Raw genomic sequence first — 21422 nt, 5'->3', positions numbered from 1 at the left:
TAGCGCTTATGGCTAGAGGACACCTCTGATGGGTATAGACTCTGACGAGGCGATGGGTGGTGGATTGCCATTTTTCTGACTGCTGGCGATTCTGACCTTTGGGTGAGTTTTGAGCCAGTCTGTTCAAGTTTTTTCATTACGTTTTGTTTGTAATAAAAATATAAATGAATTTTAGACTTGCCATTTTTCAAAGGTGTTTTCTAAGCAGATCTTTAATGGAGTAAACCACCTGTGGCTTGAAGAAATTACGACAGGACGGAAGGTCCTGAAGCAGGATCTCACGGGCAGAATGCAGCAGGCACGCATCTGAGTAACAAACAGACCCCAGCTGGGGGGCCTGGAGGTGCTGGGGGCTCCCGTGGGGCGCCCCTCCAGCCGCGAGCGAGCGGGGAGGGTCACCTGCGCCAGCCACTCAGCGGGGGCCATCGGGCCCTAGAGCTGAGCACAGCGGGAGCATTTCCTTACCTGCTGGTTCCGTGTTGGGAGAGATGTGGAGTCTCAAGCCACCTGTGCTCCTTTCCTCTGAAAGATCTGCTGGCTTTGACGCTGCCGGAGGGCTTAGTCCGTGCTGAGCGGTTGTAGTTCATTGGCTTTTTTAAGGCTTTCTGTCCAGACTTCAAAACTGATTTCAGAGTTTGGGGGGGACCCTCTCCACCCCCTCACCGCCCCCCCGCCCGAGGTCAGCCTGTGGGTGTTCGCCATTTCCATTTCTCTGCGTTGGGCAAGCGGAGTTCCAGTGCCGAGAACTGGAGGGCAGCCTGTCGAGGCTTAGGGCCTGTGTCCGGTGGGTAGGCCTCGTGCAGGGCACGGAAATGGCTGTGAAACAGTCCTCGTGATCCCTGGGGGTCGAGGGGGCGGCTTGGGCTGTTAACTGAACTCCAGAGATGCTTGCTCACTCATCTTGCTTACAAACTGTTAAGATACGTTTTTCTTCTGTGTTTGTTTTTTGGTTTTTGTTCTTTTGCAACATTCACATCTTTGACAGTTTCGGGGGGGGGGAACACCGCCCACGATAAAAGATCTGTTACACCTGGTGTAGCGCTGTTCCCTAATACTGGCATAACACTTCCAGGAGGTTTTTCTTTTATATTTAAAATGTTACTTTTCTGTATGATGTGCATGCAAGTTTACCGTAACTTTTCTTAAACTTTTTAGTGCCGTTTCTAGTATATTCCTGTAAATGTCAGTTACTGAAAATGAGTCCATGTAAGTAGTTTTAGCTTGTTTATTGCAATGCTGGCCTCAACACAACAGAATAAAAGTGGTAGAAAGTACTCTTTGATGTTTCTGGTAATCATGGACCCTTCTCCTGGGGCATTTGTTTTGTTTTCATAATAAAAGAAAAAAAAAAAGAGGTGCCTTATCCTGTGCTTTCTGGGCTCCCAGCTCTCCCCTTGCTGGCATGTGACGACGGGGGGAGTCCCTCGTTTTGACATCCCGTAGCTCCTGGCAGGAATACCCAGAGCATCCCAGAGGGTCTTAAAGAGCTCAGTGGCTCTGGTCCACAGCCTGGGTGGGGTGGCTCCGGGACTTAGGGAGCGTCTTTTGTCACCTTTTCAGGTCAGCAGCTCTGTGGATGGGCCGCCCCCCTCCATGACCCACAGGTTCGGTCGCCTCGGTTCCCGCCTGCTCGGTCATCCATCCTCTGTCCCCGCTGTGCCCTCAGTCTGCACTGAGGTGCTTTCCGGGACCAGAGGCATCAAACGCTCGTCCGCTGGCCCAACGGACGTTTCCAGGAAACCACGTCGAGACGTCGTGCGCGCTGAGGTTTCGTCCACAGCGGAGGCGGCAGCGAGGAATGAAGGAGGTATCGAGACAAATGCCAAGTCCTGACGCCGTTTTCCAAACAGTCACAGCTGTTGCAGCCGAGCCTTGCAGTGACGTCCCGGGAGAAGGCTCTGCCCGAGTCCAGGCCCGAGGCCCCCCTCCCCTGTATTCCCTTGCCCCCCGTCACCCAGACTGAGCTCCCCGAGGACGGGGACTGAGCACGTCCGCGCGACATCCCCAGCCCCAGCCGGGAGGGCCAGCCGCCCAGGCATCCCCAGGGCAGACGTGGCCTCCCCGCTCGCTAAGCAGCTTAGCGCCAGCTGTGTGCGAGCGGCCCAGGGCACATCGGTCACCTACACACCCGACCGGTGCAGACGGCGGCCGTGGCCCGTGCTTGCTTTCCCGGCCACCGCCTCTGTGCTTGCGGCTGAGCCAACCACGGCCCGTTTCCAGGTTAGTCTGAGGGGCAGCGAGCATGCAGCACAGAGGCACTCCAGCTAAGTCAGAAGTTTGCCGCCTTCCCAAACCGAACTGAAGTCGAAGGAGCGCAGAGATGCCGACAAGGCCTGTCTACTGGGGAATTCCAGTGTCAGGGCGGCTGGACGGGCGAGCCTCTACTGCAGAGTCCTTCCTGACTGTGTCGACGAGACAGGCTTCCCTCTTCGCCTCGGGGAGGTGCTTAAGGAAATCTGCCTTCCAGCCTCCCCACCTGAGGCAGTGAGCCAGCCGAGGCTCCCTGTGCAAGGACCAGGCCTCTGGCTGGACACGTGACGTCGGGGGAGAGCAGTCCGACCCAGCAGCTCCCTTCTGGTTGCTGTCTGCTAAGCAGCTTGCACGCCTGCACGAGGAGGCACGCAAGGGGAAGCCCAGGACGTGCCGTGTACATGGACAGCCAGAAGGTCTCTGCCCACCTGCAGGCTCACGGGAGCGCTGCCAGCAGGCCGTTGGAAGCGTGACGTAATCGCCCCGTCTGTACAGCTGAGCAAAACGTCACAGAACCAGGTGTTGCCTGGTGCGGGACGCCACCTCCGGAACCTCGGCACACGTGCGCGCCGAGCTGCTGACAGCCGCTGCCTCTCGGGAGGGCGCTTCGTGCGTTTCTGCACTGGGGCTTTTAGCAATCGTTAGATGTTACTGTTGTTAAAAAAAAAAAAAAACCTGAAAGCCAAGTTAGGATATTAGGAGCAAACAGATCAAAATAAGGAGTGAGGAAGGAAGGCGGCTCCTAAAGGAGATTTATTTAGAAAAGAAAACTCAGCTTTGACGAAAGACACGTCCACATTTGCCTCGCCACACAGACCTTACTTACAGCAGACAGCAGATCCTTTAAAAATGACTCATAAGCTGCCCACACAGGTGGGCGAGGCTGCTTGTGTGTGGTCACGGCCCACGCACATCAGACACTGCAGGTGGCCGGGAGGTGCAGCCTCGGAGTCGAGGCTGAACTACTGTCCGCTGAGGACCTGCCTATTTCAGCCCTGTGATTAAATTTGAAATCACTGTTAGCAACTTTATGTAACTTAATAATTTGGGGGTTTCCTTAATGTTTTGGGGATGCCTTTGCCCCACAAACCTCCAGCATCAGGAAGCTAGGGTAGGAGCCATCACAGTGCCTCACACGCAGTGATCATTTTGGTTACTAGACTCAAAACTCAAGTGCCACAAAGTCCCTGCTGAAATGCTGCTGCCGATGACCATTTAGGGTGAATCCATCTTGGTCCCGCACATCGTGGTCCCGCACGTGGATCTGCGACCCGACATGATGCCAATTCCTTCACCTTTTTCTAGATCTGACCCACTCTTTACCAGGCAGAAGGGAAACCTAAAGGACAGCCTGTAAGAATGTGAAGAGGTGGTCTGTAACCGGGGTGTCCCTCCCGCTTGACTTATTCGGAAGCATGACCAAAACAGCATCTGGCCGGGCCCCGGACCTGGCCGGTGCCTACAGCGCCTGCAAGACCAGAATGGAGTCCAGGAGCCCAGACCACCCATCAGCCCGACTGTGAATGGGCCGGGGCACCATCTCTGGGATTTTGGGGTTCTTCTACCACAGCTCAACCTTCGCGTTCACTGTTCAGGATCTCCCAGTAAGGACTAGGGATCAGCAAGGCGGCTGGGTGCCTGGGCCCAGGCTTTCACACCAGAATTACATAACAGAGCAAAACTTGGATTGCCCCGTGTCCCGGGAGACGTCCAGCTTGTTTTTGTCCCGGACGAGGATGGCCTCATTTCCGTACTGTGAGTACCACGTGCTTCGGCTCCTGCTTAGGTACGTCCCGGGCGGCACAGATGCCAACTTCTGCTGCTGCTGTTGCCAGATGAGCAGGGAGGTGTCCCGGTACCGGAGCCGGGCGTAGCCTTCGGACAGGGCTTTCTCTGCCAGCGGGACGCGGCCGCTCATCACTGGCCAGAACCTCCCCTCTCCTGGGCTCCTGAGCAGGAGGCCTCTGAGCCCGTGCTTTGCGCTAAATGCACTAATGAACCGGTATTTCAGCTGCTGGGTTTTGAGGATTCCTTGTTTAACCTACCGGTACAAATGAGACATTCAGGCCATTTACAGGCCACACCCTTGTGAGGGTTCTCTGCAAGGAAACTTGAGAGGCGCCTCCGAGCATTCTGAAAAGACACTTAAGAACCATACGTGAGTCGGCAAGCAGGTCAGCAGTGCCCTGGCCGCAGCGTTTCCTGGTGACGGCTGTGTGCACTGCATTAGGCGTGCAGTTGACAAGGGACGAGGCGCCCACCGCAGGGGGGACTTGTGTCTGCAGCGATTCTGACACCACGACGTGGACCACTAAATTTGCAAAGGTGTACCTGGTGTCCCGAATGAAAGGACATTGTACAACTAGACAGAAACTGACAGCAGCTCCTGTAACTGCGCGCTCACGATCTGTGCTCGGGTCGGCTTTCAGCACAGCAGAGGCGTTCCGATCCCTGCCAGGGATTTGGAACCAGCATTTGTTCAGTGCTCTTTATCTGGCTAGTCTCCAGCTCCTCTCCAAGGTGACGCTACAAAGAAATGAACATGCTGTCAGGTGTTGGGGAGAAAAGGGCCCCAGCAGAAATGGCAGGTTATGTGGCACAGAATCCTCCTTAACTCTTGGCATCAGAGCGTTAAACCAAGCTACCGATCGACACATTCCAGGATTTCAGTTGCTCTCTGGTGACGCGGTGAGCCTGGGTTTAAGAGGTAGACCTGTGCCTCACCCTAGTTCTTTTATTAACTAAGGGGACGATCCTGGGGAAGCCACTTGTTGGAGCGTTAGTGTCTAGATCTGCGAAATAAGTCCTAAGAACTTGACGGGGCACAGAAGTGACCTGCCCATGCTGGGGACGCTGGTACTCACCCAGCCACCAGCGCCGCCTTTCTGCTCCAAGCATCAGGGAGGCCCCTGGACCAGAGAGAAAAATGACGTCAGGTGAAAACCAAACGGGAGCATCCACAACACCCCCGCCCCACGCCGCCCCTGCCCATGCTTTCCCAGCCATGCAAGTTCGCTTTTCCTTCTGTGTGGCCCGCGCCCCCATCGCCCTGCCCAGTCATCACTGCCGGCTGCCGCTGAGCCCCCAACGCCCGGCCCGGCCCGCACCCAGGGCGCGTCCCCATTGCCTCCCCGGCATCCCGGGTCCCGCCTCGCCCGGCCCGCGCCCAGCGTCCCCCTACCGCCCGCGCCCGTCACCTGACCCGCGCCCCCCGTCGTCGCCGCCCCGGCCGCCCGCGCCGTGGGGCCTCGGCGGCGAGCGGGTCGCGGGGCCGGGCGCCTCGGGCGGGGCGGCGCCAGTTGGCTGCGTGTCTGCGTCGCTATGGCAGCGCCGCAGGCATGCCGAACCGAGCGCCGAGGCCGGCAGGCGGGCGCCACGAGCCGGAGCCATCGATGGCTCCGCGGGGCGGGATCAGGGGGCGGGGTCTCCCGCTGGGGGTGGGGCAGCTGCGGGAGCCACGTGACCATTATTGTAGGTCGTAGCATGGTGTAGGTCGTAGCTGTGTGTTGCTGTTTGCGTCTGCTGTTGCCACTTCTGCCACTGCTGTTGCTACTGCTATTAGCATTCTTACCCCTAATAATCTATAGCGTTGTTTTTAATAATTTCATGTTGTCCCGGGCGTACGTACTCTCTCAAAACCACGTGTCCCACTAACCCATGTCACCCAGCCGGGCCAGCTCCCCATTCTGCCATGAAAATTAGGTCTGTTTCCTTCCGCACCCACCTCCAAGTCCTTTTGCAATAATACTCTCGTTTGGTATCTGTCCCTTTCCTTACTGAACTTTCATTTTTACGGTTTCCCCTAACGCTAATTCAGGAAGTCGACATAAGAGACATTCAAGCACACTGAACCCACCACTGTAGAATGCACATTCTCTACAAGGACACAGAACATCTCCAAAAATTGACCACATGCCAGTCCATGAATCAGTTTCGATACATTTCAAAGCACTTAAATCCTAGGCGTAAAGGGTCACAGGAAACATAGTGTATAAAACAACAATAAAAAGATACTAGAAGAAAACCCCTACATGTGATTACTTTAAAATATATTCTCGAGCCCACCCAGGGATACCAAAAAAAAAAAAAAAATTCTAAATTCCTCATGGGTCAAAGAGAAATTCACAGTACAAATTTTAAACTATTTTAATTGAATGATGATAAAAATACAATATATCAAAACTTGTGAGATGCAGTTCAAAATCATGCCTGGAGGGAAGTTTATTGTCTTAAATGCATATACAAGAAAATATACACGTGTATGGTGTGTTTGTGGGCTATATGGAAACTCTCAGTAGTGTCTTTGCAATTTTTCTGTAAATCTAAAACTGTCCTAAATTAAAATGTAAAAGCTTATTTTTAAAATGAGTGAAAAGGAAAGTCACAGAGGTGAGAAGAAACTGGCAATGTGTATAGTTGATGAGGGACTTAGTCAGGGTCCAGCTGGAAGACAGAAATCACACCAATGATCTGACCAGAGAGAGATTAATAGAAGGGATTGTTCATTAGGTACAAAGTTGTTAACTAGGTAACTTTCAGGTTAAAATAAAGACCTTTAAAGTCTCTCAAGGGTGGTAACCACAGGAAGCAAAAGGACCAAAGAGAAGAGGGTGGAATTGTGAACATTAGAAACTCAGAGGAGGGACACCAAAGAGCTGAAACTCAGACTTTTGACGAGGGGGTGCTGGCAGCTGGAGCTGGTGTCTCTGCACCAAGAATAGGGTCCCAGTAGGGCAGGGACCCAGACCCCGAGGATGGGGGGGGTCCCAAATAGAGGAAATACGAAGTCCCACCAATCGAGGGCTCCTTTTCCGGGTTAGGTTAATTACTTTTCCTCTCAGTCTCCTTCTGTCTGAATATTCTTTTACCTGAAGCTAAATTGCAAAGTTAACTTCCAACAAAACTGTACTGAAAGTCATAAGGGAAGTGAGGAAATAAAAGAAGAGCTAGATACAAATACATACGTACTTAACAGGCAGGGGGAAATACGGAGAGTTGTTACCGTCCTTGTTTCTGTAACAGTCAGATGGGTTTTCCTTTGCCCTCAGCAAGATCTCAGCTGGTCGAGGTTTCTTTAGCTAGTGGGGTGACTTATACCTTCATTCCTGAAGGGCACAAACCCTCAATTATCCTGCTATCTATCTATCTGTCTATCTGTCTATCTATCCAATCCATCTATCCATCCATCCATCTATCTAACCATCTATCTATCTATCTATCTATCTATCTATCTATCTATCTATCTATCAATCAATCCATCCATCCATCTATCTATCTAACCATACATCCATCTGTCTGTCTGTCCGCCCTTCCATCCATCCATCCGTCCATCCATCCATCGTCTTTGGTGGCTGCAGCTTTCCATGAACTTTGCTCTGGGTGGTAGAAATACTAAAATGTACCAGGAAGAATCCCCTGGGTTCTAAACATAGTTCTTCCTGCCCTCAACCTCAGCATGAAGCAACAACTCACTTTCTCCATCACCCCAGTTGGTAAGGTAACCCACTTCTCAGTGTTTTGATTCAGTGGTATCAGGAGCCCCTGATTTCCAAGTGGCAGTCTCATCTTCCAAATCAAAGAAGCCATTGATGTGCTCCCTGGTGAGCCCATTCCTCTCTCTAGAACCAAGCCTTCCAAGTCATCAGAAGCTCAAAGACGTGGGGCAGAATTAAAACTGACATGAGGCATCATTGGAAGGCCTCTCTCACCTCCACCCTTTGGTTCCCAGGCGCCTGTGGTCTGGCTTTGGGGAAGACAGCACCGTATATTTTTCTATGGCTCAAAGCATTCACGGTGAAGTTCCCAATGGGTGCTTCACCCGCGTCCTCAGGAGGCCACGCTGCTCTCTGCTAGGGGGGCGCTCTGGGTGATGGGCGCATATAAAGCCAGTGGCTTCCATGAGCAAGGGCCTATAGTTTCCCTCCTTTTTCTCAGCAACGAGGTCCCTGCGCAGAATACTGCTGTGGGAATGGTGTGATGGTCATCGAGTCCCTCCCTCAGTCTGTGGATGGGGGTGCTGGCAGGAAAAGCAAGTCCAGAATCCGTGTCTGTTCCAGCAAGACTGCATCTCTGTCCCCTCCATGATGAATGAGTCCATGTAATAAATGTGCCACCACTTGGCTGGCTGGATCCCCGGGTAATGATGCCATACTGGGGGCTCAGCGTTGGCTGGCAGTGGTGGTGGGCAGGGCGGCTTCGGTGGTGGAGCTTGCATTGTCATCCACGTAGCGCCTAGATCGCTCCCTCCAAGATCACTTTGCACACGGGCGCATCAAATAAGCAATGCACCGGCTCGATGAAGGGGCTGAAGACCTCCACAGAGTGGTCCTTGTTTCCAGCTGATACTGAGAGTCTCCTCTGCATTGGACGGGCCTCGGAGACATCTGTGCACCTGGGATACAGATATTGTCACAGTCTGCGTCCTTTCTAAGAAGTCCATCCGGTGCCTCTTCCCCAGAGCTCGCTGTCACCCAGCTCCCAATCCTTTTCTTTCCAAGCCCTTAACCATCCAGCCAAACCGGTAGTAACTGCTTGAGAATCACTGTAGATCTATGCGATGGAAGGCGATCCAGTAATTTAAAAGAAAATGAAGTACTGATACATGTTTCAATATGGACGAATCTTGCAAACATTATGCAAGGTGAAAGGAGCCAGTTACCAAGGACCATTGTGTGACTCCACTGATAGAAAATGTCCGGGACAGGGAAACCTGTAGAGGCAGAAAGTAGGTTAGTGGTTGCCTACGGCTGGATTAGAGATTGGGAGAGAATGGAGGGTAACAGCCGCTACGTATGGGGTTGCTTTTTTTTTTGCCATTCCCATTTTTATTTTTGGCTGTGTTGGGTCTGCGTTGCGGTGCGTGGGCTTCTCAATGAGGTGGCTTCTCTCTTTGCAGAGCACGGACTGTAGGCGCTCAGGCTTCGGTAGTTGTGGCGCATGAGCTCTAGAGTGCAGGCTCAGTAGTTGTGGCACAAGGGCTTCGTTGCTCTGCAGAATGTGGGATCTTCCCGGACCAGGGATCGAACCCGTGTCCCCTGCATTGGCAGGCAGATTCTTAAGCACTGTGCCAGCAGGGAAGTCCATGGGGTTGCTTTTAAAGAGGCTAAAATGTTCTAAAATTAGATTGGGTGATGGTCGCATGATCATCTGACCCTACTTAAAAACTCTGAATTGTACACCTTCAGTGGGTGAATTGCATAGTACGTGAACTCTATCACAATAAGCTGCTTTTAAAAGAAGAATCATAACTTTCTCAAGACATCAGCAAAAATGGTGGAATAGGAAATCCAGATTCTGCCCCTTCACAAAGGAAAGGAAAAAATAGGCAAAAATTGTCACAATAAACTTTTCTGCAACTTGGGAAATTAACCAAAGGCTTGCAGGAACCCAGGAACACTTTTTCTTTTCTTTTAAGACTGATTTTTGGTACAAACAGCAAACTTTGTGGTGTTTTCATTTATCCTACCCTGATTTCCCACAAAGATTTTAAGAGCATCACCCTAGCTGTCAGCCCTGCCAGCTTGGTCTGTGCGGGAGGAGAAAGTACAAAACAAGAAGTCTTGACTCCCAAGCTCCTAGGCAGGAGTCACACTCGACAACAAACACAAGCCTCAAACGGGAGATGTTCAGCGACAGACACAGCTACAGTCATGGGAGAAAAGGAATAACTCAGAGGCTGGAGCCAAGACCTGCGAGGAATCATCCCTTGAGCCTCAAGGAAGTGGTAAAATGCCCAGGGGCTTCCCTGGTGGCGCAGTGGTTAAGAGTCCGCCTGCCAATGCAGAGGACACGGGTTCGAGCCCTGGGCCGGGAAGATCCCACATGCCGCAGAGCAACTAAGCCCGTGCGCCACAACTACTGAGCCTGTGCTCTAGAGCCCTCGAGCCACAACTACTGAGCCCACGTGCCACAACTACTGAAGCCCACGCGCCTAGAGCCCGTGCTCCGCAACAAGAGAAGCCACTGCAATGAGAAGCCCGCACGGTGCAAAGAAGAGTAGCCCCTGCTCACCGCAACTAGAGAAAAGCCCACGCGCAGCAACGAAGACCCAATACACCCAAAAATAAACAAACAAACAAATAAATAAAAAATTTTTAAATGCCCGGAAATTTAGAAAGGTTATGGACTTGGGGCTGTGGTTTGTGTCCCCACCCCCAGCGCCGGCTTCCCTCTTTCTGAGGGAGCATCTAGGGTGGTTACTTATGCCCACACTGCCTTTGCACATTGGGTGTGTAGGAAGGGACGGATCCCTGGCCTCTTAGTCCGTAAGGCTTTAGATGGACTCTGCACGATGAGCTGTACCTGCGGAGATGCACCTGTGCAGCCTCATCTGCACCTGGATCTGATTTAGATGCCAAGAGCATGAGGCCATAATTGATGAGGCTTTGGGGCAGGCAAAGTCTTGGGAGGGGTGAGTTTATTCTTCATGTTCAAGAATTACAAACAGTTCATGGCCAGAGGATGGACTGTAATAGGCTTAAACATGTGCACACATTCCTTGATGCCCCTCTCTTCAAAAATGGAGCCTAATCCTTCCCGCGTGACTCTTGGCTGGCCTCGGTGACCCCTTCATGATGAACAGTACGTGGCAGAAGCGACAGTGCCTGACTCCTGAGGCTGGGTCCACAGATGGTGGTCAGCTTCCCCGCCCCCCACCCCCAGCCCCGGCTCTCTGTGTTGGAAGAGTTGCTCATAGAAGTCGGCTGCCATGCTGTGTGGAAGCCCAAGCCACACGGAGAGACCTCCCATGGGTGCTCTAGCCAACAGCTTGAGGTCCTAACTGACCGCCAGCCTTCCATGTGACTCCAGCCAGCCCCAGGCCCTGTGACACCGGAGAGGCCTCGAGCCAGAACCACCAAGCCAAGCCAGCCAACCCCCAAACCATGAGAGATCACGATAAATAACCGTTGTTAAGCCACTAGGTTTGTTCTTCAGCCATAGAGATGTCCCAGGAGTTGGCATTAATCCAGAGCCAGCCTCTAGTAATCCCCCGAAGACCTGGTATTTCCTTCTCCTTGGGGCATGTCACTTGGTGAAGGGCCACAGCTGCCTTTGCAGAAGGTCCAGAGAAAGGTCTACAGCACGTTCTTCTGCCTGTGCTGCAGGGTCCTCCCTCCAGGGACCTGGCCTCCTCGTCAGTCATGAGCTGTGGATCGGCAAACCGGTGTCGAGTCTTGAAACTGGGAAGAGGCCATCAATCTCCACTTTGGCAACTGAAGTCGGGTTCTGGGTCACCAGACCTGGCGTTTTTCCCGCTCTAGGGATCAAGCAACATTGTAGTGGGCAACTTCGTTCCTAGGGACGTGACCCTCAATTATACTGGTAGAGCTTACTGATTACATTAGCCCCTGCTGTCCTGTTCAGGAACTGGGCTCACCTTGGCTTTGGGAATTAATGCTGCCACTTAGTCTCTGCCACTCTGGGACCCCAGGATCTCTGAAATCAGGGAGCCCAGGGATTCCCACCATCACGTGGTGGGAATGTGTGGGACTGTAGGACGTGGCTGTAGGACGTGGCTAGCTCAGCTGCCCCTCACCAATGCAGTCCTCAGTGCCTTAGCAGAGGGAGTGTTCCCTGGGACCTCTGGGGAGATATAGTCGGTGGGGGAGGGGAGGTGGGCAGGAGGCATTCCTCTCTCCCCAAGCCTTCTGATTCCTTCTGTTTCACACCAGTGAAGTTCTGGCATTTCAATCTCATTAAACACAGTCCACGGTCCAATTTCTGTCCATTTCACTTCAAGCTGCAAGAGCTACACAATTAAATCCAGAACCTCCGATAAGGACGCGCTTACGAGTACACGTGGCCCGATCCAGGGTTATGTTCTGTCTTCCTTGGTCTAACGTTCTCGGAATCCATCCCCCCACAGATTGTTCTGGTTTCTGCCAATCTCTATGTGAGAAATCTGTCCATTCTTTTAGTGTAGAAGCTATTTCCTCTTGGATCAGTCTTTTACTTGACCCTGGAGCACGCTGAGATCTGAACCTAGCTAGGGATCTAGTGCAACAAGGGTGTCCGGGGTGGGTTTTGAGGAGAAACATCATTTCCTTCTAAGACAGTTTCCCCAGGTGAGGTTATTACAGTGCTTTCGAGTCATGTCCCCTGGCAAGACAGGCTCAGAGTGGCGGGGGGATTGGAGCTTCTCAGTTTCCTCTGAGTCTAACCAGATGTCCCTTTCCAAGTTTCAGGGTCCCACGCCTTCCCAGCCAATGTCACACGCTCACAAGACAGACCTGGCGAGGCTGGGGACTCAACACGTGTTGTCATTCTGCAACCCACCGAATGCAGTTTGGTGTCTCACATTCAGCGATACTGGCCTGGTGGCTGCAAGAAAGAAATTCCTTTAGGACTGTTGTGGAGACGCCATGGTTTTCTTGACCATGACCTGAGCTGAGGCTTCAAAGTTCTGAGATTTCCTTTCCTTGTGAAACTCTCCTAGGGCTCAGAAACAGCCATCCCACACCACAGTCCTGGGGCCACCACTGCTGTCATACGGTCAAGGGTATCGGTGCCCCTGAGACACCTTCTCTGTCCACCAGCATCACCGCAGGGAGTAGTTTGCTTAATGACAATGCCACAGCTGGCCTGGGGTCACCAGAATCCCACTTCTCAATTGTGAGGAGCTCGTTGCCCTGTCCAAGCTCAAGCCCGTGACCAACCCACTCCCCAAACTCCACATTTGAAAGTCGGCTTTCTGAGAACCTGCCTGGTACCAATTCAGGTATCCGTCAAGGTCCCATAAGGAAACAGAAACCACGCCAGTTCTTTGAATAAAGAAACTTTAAAATAAAAAATCGCTGGGGACTTCCCTGGCGGTGCAGTGGTTAGGACTCCACACTTTCACTGCCGAGGGCGCGGGTTCAGTCCCTGGTTGGGAAACTAAGATCTCACTAGCCACGCGGCGCAGGCAAAAAATAAAATAAATACATAAATAAAATTAAAAGCATAAAGAAGCGTTGACGGTGTAAAGCCGTCAACCAGATCGCTGAACGCATTGAACTCTAAGCATGGGGAAGGCGGCAACTGCTGGAAGCGACCCTCCCCCCATCCTGCCCCCGGCTAAGGACTGAGGAAACAGAGCTCAGAGGTGGCCCGGGGGAGCTCTGTGGAGGGGGCGGTGCTGGTTCTGGAGGAGCGGCCTCCTGGGCCCAGACCCGGACCCAGATGGGTGAGGAGGGGCTGGTGGTGCTGTCCCGAGGCTGGAGGCTGGCCCTGCAACATTGCTGCTGCCGGGGCGAAGAATCAGGGCTGGGGCTGCCTCATCAACTCTTGGGTTACCCTGAAATACAGTTCATACAGGAAAGGCAGAATAAATGCTTCATTCTTTCCCTTTACCTATCAGTTTTCAGAATAATGTGTCAGTGCTCTATCAACTTCCAAAGGGATTTTTTTTTTAATAAAATTTATTAATTTATTTTTATTTTTGGCTGTGTTGGGTCTTCGTTGCTGTGCGCGGGCTTTCTCTAGTTGTGGCGAGCGGGGGCTACTCTTGGTTGTGGTGTGCAGGCTTCTCATTGAGGTGGCTTCTCTTGTTGCGGAGCACAGGCTCTAGGTGCGTGGGCTTCAGTATGTGCAGCACGCGGGCTCAGTGGTTGTGGTGCGCGGGCTCTAGAGCGCAGGCTCAGTAGTTGTGGCGCACGGGCTTAGTTGCTCTGAGGCATGTGGGATCTTCCCGGACCAGGGCTCGAACCCGTGTCCCCTGCATTGGCAGGCGGATTCTTAACTACTGCGCCACCAGGGAAGTCTCACCAAAAGGATTTTTTTTAAGTCAGGGATTTAAAAAAATATTATCAATATGACATCATGAATTTGAATGGATTTGATGTCTTTCAGTGAATGGCCTGATTGTGTTTGAGTCTCAGGATTTTCTGTGCCTGGCCAGTAGGAAATCAAGTTGTCAGCGGGCCCCTTCGGTCTAGAAGCTCTGGGGAGAGAGTGCGTCCCAGGCCTCTCTGCGAGCTCCTGGTGGCCGCCGGCATGCTGGCTTGCGTGGTTTGTGACTGCGCCCCCCACCCCCCCCCCGGCCCGTCTCTTCCTGTGTCTCTCCGCTGGGTGCCTCAAATAAGGACACTTGTCACTGGATTTAGCTAATCCGGGATGATCTCATCTCAAGATAGCTCATTACAGCTGCAAAAATCTGTTTTCCAAATAAGGTCACAATTCACAGATTTCAGGGGTTCGATGTGACAGCCCTTTCTGGGGCCCACCATTCAACCCACTGCAAACCCTAACACGGAAACGGGTGCAGGGAAGATGGAGGGAATCTAGGATTGGTTATTTGGCCAGGCTGTGGCTAAAAGCGGTGAAAACACAGCTTTCTTAGGAGATGGGACAAAAGGGGCCACACGGCTGAGTAAACCGTTTCCTGTGGTACCCTGAAGTGACAGGCCCAGGGAAGGCTCTGGAGGACCATGGAATGGTGCCCGAAAAAGAAGTGAATGGCTACGGTGTGGGATACTTTTTAAATGGCCCATCAAAAAAGAGAATGAAAAGCTAAGATTCCTCCATTTTAGTCCCAGATGCAGGCTGATAGCCAAGGATGCCGTCAGCCAGAAGCGGAGGTGTGATATCTCAGGAGGCAGAGGCCGGGTGCTTTTCAGGCTGGGCGATGGCTGGCCTTTAAGGGGGGAATGGCCACTCTGCATGGGCAGAAGAGGACCGCATGATCATTCAGAGTGAATACTGCAATGCCAAGATCCCCTACGAGCCACCTCTGGGCCAGCCTCAGAAATCTGAAGGTTTTCCGGTAGCAGGCCGATTCCGCAGCAACCGGGATTCTAACCGATTCAGGACTGGATGATCAACTTCTCCCTAAAGGCAGTATTTTCTTCTGATGTCTCTGTCACAGAAGCTTTACAGGGCGTGTTCCCCTAGAATGGTGGTTCTCATACTTGCTCAGGTGTTGCCCAGAGGCTCCGGAGGGAGCGTGGGTAGACGAGCTCCCCGTGAGCTGACTCAGGTGTCCCCATCCCTCCATCTCGTGGCTGCACTGCCTCTCCATCAGGGCCCTGATCCTGATCCAGGACACTTGCTGGCTGGAGCCTTCCTGGGAGCTTCACCGCTTTTCCTGCCTTGCAGCTCCGGGGGCTGATGTCCCCTTATACCATGTCCTTTTTTTTTTTTTTTTTTTTTTTTTTTTTTTGCGGTACGCGGGCCTCTCACTGTTGTGGCCGCTCCCGTCGCGGAGCACAGGCTCCGGACGCGCAGGCTCAGCGGCCATGGCTCACGGGCCCAGCCGCTCCGCGGCACGTGGGATCCTCCCGGACCAGGGCACGAACCCGCGTCCCCTGCATTGGCAGGCGGACTCCCAACCGCTGCGCCACCAGGGAAGCCTGCCACGTCCTTTTATGTGCTGCTCCAGCTTACACACTTTGCCTCCAGTGGGCGATTAATCACTCAGCCGTTTGCTGACTTTCTCCGATGCACTCACAGCTGTGCCTGTGACAGCCGATGTTTCCGAGGTTCCACTAATTACTCTCCCCTCACCATTCAGACGTCTGAGGTACTGCGCTCCAGTACCTTCTGTTGTGTAGGCGTCCCGCCCCAGTTCACCACTGAGGAAAGTTCTAACAATCACTGCCCCGTACCAGGCACTCTCCGTACTCCGCTCTCCATTGGCAGTGGGGTTCCTGCCGCTAGCTGCCCGAGGCCAGCCAGTCCATAACAGCGGCTCGGGTCTGCTTCCTGGGACCCCTCCACACACCCAGGGTTGGGGGTGGGGATCGCGGAGCAGGAAGGATCTGGGCTTCAGGGGAACAGCAGGGTCTGTTTTGCCTGGAAGGAAAGGCAGGTGGGGTGGCTAGGAAGTCATCGGGCCATTCCTGGACCCCGGCTTGGGGGTCCTACTGGCCTCTCTCTGGCCAGGGCGACAGGAAGAGCGGAGCACAGCCGGGCCGGGCATGGCATCTATTGGCAAAGACCTGTCACGCCGGCAACTGCAAAGAAAATCAACGTGTGGCCCCTGGAAGCCAAGGTGAGGGGGGTTCATGACGTCACAGGCTGCCGAGGCAGGGTGGACCTTGAGAACGTTGACCTGCATCTGGACCCTGGAGGGATGGTGGAGAGGAGATCTAGGGCCAAAGGCAGGAGAGAAGGTGGGTGACCGGCATACCATAACCAGGTGCCTGGTGAGGGTCAAGTTAAAGTGTGAGATGGCAGCGCTCTGTCCTGGTGGACATGCCGGTACCCAGGGACAGACCCTTGTTCAGGCGGCAGTGGCTGAGGGTGCGAGCAGGGCAACAGCGGGGACAGCGGGGCCTGGGAGGACGAGGCCAGCTGGGCCACGCTCTGAGCCAAGGTCCAGGTGGTAGAAATGGCCTGTGTCCTGCAGGGGCTGGTACCTGGCGGGGGGCTGGGGAGGGCACCCCATAGCACCCCCCGCCCCGTGTGGCAGAGGCACTGGGATCCCCAGGTGGGCTGCATTCTGGGCATTGGGACAATTCAGGGAAGTGGAGGCCCGTCACTGGAGGGAAGCCCTGACATCCTGAGTCAAAGCAAGTGAGGCATGAAGCTACTGGCTGGGAAAACACACGAGCTGGGATTGCCTTTGACCGCGAGCCGGTGCAGGGTCAGGCCTGTCCTGAGTGCTGTGTGCGCGTTGATCTCATTGACTCAAGCAGCGCAGCCTCTGCCCTGGGTTCACCGTCGTACCCACTTCACAGACGAGGAGACTGAGTCGCAGACACATATATCGCTTTTGCCAAAGGGCACAGAGTGGCTGCATGGAACTCGGGAGGCCTCACTCGTGGCCTTTCTCTCTGAGGGAGCCTCCTGGCCCTCCAGCTCAAGCACATGAGAAATGCTAGAGAGGTGAGACCTCGGGGTTCTCCCTAGGGGCTTCAAGTCTCAGGAGGTCCCCCTATGGCCCTCTCCCGCCCCAGCTCTGCCGTGTGCCCAGGGTGGGGTCTGTGAGGGGCACCTCCTACTGAGCCTGGCCTCCTGGCTGCAGGGTGGGGCCATAATCTTCTCCCACTAGTTGGAGCCAAGAAACCTGCAAAGGCCCCTCGTAGGGAAGACCCTCCTGATCCTGCAGGTCCCCCAAGTGCTGAGCCCACTTGGGGGACCTGCAGGATCACTCAGTCACAGGGACCTCTACTGGGGTAGTGGCATCACCACATTACATCAGGATGAAGCATGGGAGTGTGTGTTGGGGGTGGATGGGGGCTCACTATGTCAGTGGGGGGACGTTGACCTCTGGGACCCGTGGGGCATCCCTGGGAGGCAGGAGGCCTTGGTGCAGCCTCTGTAGCCCCCACCTGAGACCTCCGTCCTGACTGTGATAATCCTGGGCCAGCTTCATTTCCCCACCAAGGGGCAAGCTTTGTGCAGGGCGGGTGCTCAGAAGTGTTTTCTGGTTGGATGTGGGGGGAATGGTTGGGTGAGTGGATGGGGGATGGATGATGGTTGGATGGGTAGATGGGTGGATGGGTGGATGGGTGGATGGATGGATGGGTGGATGGGTGGATGGGTGGATAGATGGATGGGTGGATGGGTGGATGGATGGATGGATAGATAGATGGATGGATGGGTGGATGGATAGATGGATGGATGGGTAGATAAATGGATGGGTGGATGGATGGATGGGTGGATGGGTGGATGGGTGGATGGGTGGGTGGATGGGTGGATGGATGGATGGGTGGTTGGATGGACGGGTGGGAGGATGGATGGATGGATGGATGGATGGTAGATGGATGGGTGGATGGGTGGATGGGTGGATGGATGGATGGGTGGTTGGATGGACGGGTGGGAGGATGGATGGATGGGTGGATAAATGGATGGGTGGGAGGATGGATGGATGGATGGATGGGTGGGTGGATGGGTGGATGGATGGGTGGATGGATGGATGGATGGGTGGATGGTTGGATAAATGGATGGGTGGATGGGTGGATGGATGGATGAATGGATGGGTGGATGGATGGATGGACAGATAGATGGATGGATGGGTGGATGGATGGTTGAATGGATGGATGGGTGGATAGGTGGATGGATTGGTGGATGGGTAGATGGATCGGTGGTTGGGTAGATGGGTGGATGGATGGGTGGATGAATGGAATGGATGGGTGGAAAAATGGATGGATGAATGGATGGATGGATGGATGGGTGGGTGGATGGATGGAAGGATGGGTGGATGGGTGGATGAAGGAATGAATTCATGCCAGGCACTGTGTTGGATGCAGGCAGGACACAGGGAGGTGAGACCACAGGCTGGGCCCAGAGGAGGCCACCATCCATCCCACTCCCAGCAGATGTCTCCAAGCAAAACACTGAGGGACACTGAGAAGGCAGGAGATGGTCCCTGAAGGAAGAGATGGCTGAGATGGGTTTTAGGAAACACACACATTTTCTGAGTGGACCAGGCTCCTGTGAGCCCATGGCTGGAGCCAGCTCTAGTTGAGGAGCAGGCAGTTCAGAATTGCAGGTACATGAAGGATGAAGATGGGGTAAGGGGTGGGGGTTAGGAAGTGGCACGGGTTAGACTGAGGGGACTGCGATGGGGTGCAGGCGACTCCAAAATCATGCCTAGGAGGCTGTGCTCAGAGGGCTGTGGGAACCAAGGGCTTTTTGTTTTGTTTTGTTTTGTTTTGTTTTTTTTGGTACGCGGGCCTCTCACTGTTGTGGCCTCTCCCGTTGCGGAGCACAGGCTCCGGACGCGCAGGCCCAGCGGCCATGGCTCACGGGCCCAGCCGCTCCGCGGCATGTGGGATCTTCCCGGACCGGGGCATGAACCCGTGTCCCCTGCATCGGCAGGCGGACTCTCAACCACTGCGCCGCCAGGGAAGCCCTGGTTTGTTTTTTATGTTGAGACATAATTGTATAAAATCTACCCATTTAAAGCACACAATCTAACGGCTTTTAGTTTATTCACAGCTGTGCCACCATCACCACAGTCAGTTTGAAAACATTTTCATCTAAGGAGACCCTGTCCGGGGCTTCCCTGGTGGTCCAGTGTCTAAGACTCCGTGCTTTCATTGCAGAGAGCGTGGGTTCGATCCCTGCTGGGGAACTAAGATCCCACATGCCGCGTGGCGCGGCCCCAAAAAATAAAAATAAAGAAACGCTGTCGCCGTCAGCAGTCACACCCCATTTGCCCGCGCGCCCGCAGCCCTAGGCAACCACTAATCTACTTTCAGCCTCTAGATTTGCCTGTTCCGGACATTTCATACAAAGGGATCCCATAACGTGTGGCTTTTTGTGTCTGGCTCCTTTCACTTAGCGTAACGTTTTCTAGCTTCGTCCATGTCGTAGCACGTTCCAGTGCTCACTCCTTTTTGCGTACGTGTGGCAAAATACACATAACCTGGAATCGGTCCTTTAAACCATGTTTAAGTGCACAGTTCAGGGGCGTTAAGTCCGTGCACGTTGCTGTGCCGCCGTCACCCCCATCCATCTCCAGGACTTTTTCATCTTCCCAAACTGAAACTCTTCCCGGTAGACGGTAACGCCCCATCCCCTCCCCCAGCCCCTAGCAGCTGCTTTTCTGTTTTCTCTTACTACAGATATACTGGACATTTCATATAAATGGAGTCATATAACTTATAACCCCTTTTTCACTCAGCATAAGGGTTTAGAAAGGAGTTCATCCATGCTGTGGCAGGTGTGAGAATCTCATTCCTTTTTATGGCTGAATAACGTTCCATTCTAGGGATGGACCACATTTGGTTTCTCCATCATCCGTGGATGGACACGGGCTGTGTCCACCTTCAGCTGTTGTGAGTATGTTGCTGTGCACATGGGTGTTTGAGTGTCCACTGTGCGGACAGTGGGTGAGCGTTGAGCAGAAGGCAGCACGACCAGCTTTGTGGGTTAGAAGGGTCGCTCCTGCAAGGGGTGGGGTGTCTGCGGGGGTCAGGTGGGGGAGAGAGACTAGAAGGACACCTCCAAGCCTTGGGGAAGTGTGGTGCACAGCTGCTCTCCTCAGCTCCCAGCATGCACGCTGGAGGAGCATGCTTTTGTTACAGTTTCCTGGAACAGGCAAAACTTGCCTGATCCTGACGTGATGGAGAAGAACCTCCATCGTAACGTCTTTGCTTTCATTGATGCAGTGAATGCCGGCCCCAGTGCTAAATCCTTTCCATCCACGATCCCAGGGAACCCCCGCCGTGGGGAGGCAGGTCTCACGAATTCACAGGTGAGAAGACAAGAGGACGTGTGCTTTCTGCAATGTCACACCTCGGGGAGCGGGGCCAGGCTTCAGACAGACCTCACGCTGCCCAGCGTGACTGCAGCCACGAGCCACGTGTGGCTTCTGAAGTCTTGAATGCGGTTCGCCTGACAGAGGAGCCAAATTTTTAACTGCATTTAATTTTAATTCACGTAAAATAGGATACTCAATTCAGTTTTTGGCAAACTTTCAAGTATATTTGAAACAACGTGGGTACATGAATGTATTTTTTCAAGGATACATTTTCTGAACTTTAAATACAGATCAAACGTTTCTGATGACAATTTAGTGCTCCTGCTGAAATGTGCTGGGGTGTAAAGTACACACTGGATTTTGAAGACTTTAGCATGAAGAGTAAACTGCAGAATGTATCATTAATAAGTTTTCAGGTTGGTTACATGAGATATAGTGGATTAAAATAAAATGAATTATTAAAATGGATTCCACCTACAAGGAGCTATCCTTCAGCCATAAAAAGGAATAGAGTACTCGCTGATAGACACGAGTGAACCTTGGGATTATGCTGAGTGAAAGAAGGCCATGCATTACATGATTCCATTGATATGAAATGTCCAGGACAGGCAAAGCCATGGACACTGAAAGTAGGTTAGCGGTTGCCAGCTCTGGCGTGGGCAGGGTGTTGGAATGGCAGCTGTGGGGCATGGGGTGTCTTTTTGGGGTGATGGGCACATTCTAGGATTCAGAGCACTCGTGCTGGGGTGCAGAAGCAGGGTCTAGCAGGGTCACACTCCCTTGACTGTGCTGACTTACTGCCCCAGGAGGGCTCCCTCCTGCCCAGGTCAAGGGCAGTATCGAACACCAGGAAGGGCAGGGGCAGACCTGCCCTGACCAGGGCTCTCCACGGCTCTGTGTTCTGAATACCACGGTGTGCTTCCTCCTTTCAATGACAGCCCGAGCTCCTGGCAGCCAATGTCAAGGCTGAGCCGGCCCAGGACCACCTTCAACGGCAGCGGCACCCGGGCCACCCCTTGGGTCCCGTAATGCGCAACCAGCC

At 53.4% G+C, this 21422-nt stretch overlaps 1 protein-coding gene across 3 annotated transcripts; it reads right to left on the bottom strand.

Moving 5' to 3' along the window:
- Positions 1–1211: 1211 nt before the first annotated feature.
- On the bottom strand, positions 1212–5534 carry BRD3OS (BRD3 opposite strand). 3 transcript variants are annotated; one of them, XM_030838387.3, is made up of 3 exons: positions 5448–5534; positions 5115–5159; positions 1212–4776 (listed from the first exon to the last, which is right to left on the bottom strand). In XM_030838387.3, the coding sequence occupies exon 3, from the start codon at positions 4166–4168 to the stop codon at positions 3914–3916; it is 255 nt and encodes an 84-aa protein (XP_030694247.1). In that variant the 5' UTR covers positions 4169–4776; positions 5115–5159; positions 5448–5534; the 3' UTR covers positions 1212–3913. The 3 variants fall into 3 exon arrangements, with proteins under 3 accessions (XP_030694247.1, XP_030694248.1, XP_030694249.1); XM_030838388.2 differs by having other exon boundaries at positions 5453–5527; XM_030838389.3 differs by lacking the exon at positions 5448–5534 and adding an exon at positions 5358–5379.
- Positions 5535–21422: the final 15888 nt, after the last annotated feature.

Source organism: Globicephala melas, chromosome 6 (genome assembly GCF_963455315.2).
Source record: "Globicephala melas chromosome 6, mGloMel1.2, whole genome shotgun sequence".
NCBI lineage: Eukaryota > Metazoa > Chordata > Mammalia > Artiodactyla > Delphinidae > Globicephala > Globicephala melas.
Note: the sequence above shows the minus strand (reverse complement) of the source record. Positions and strands in the feature narration are given on the sequence as shown.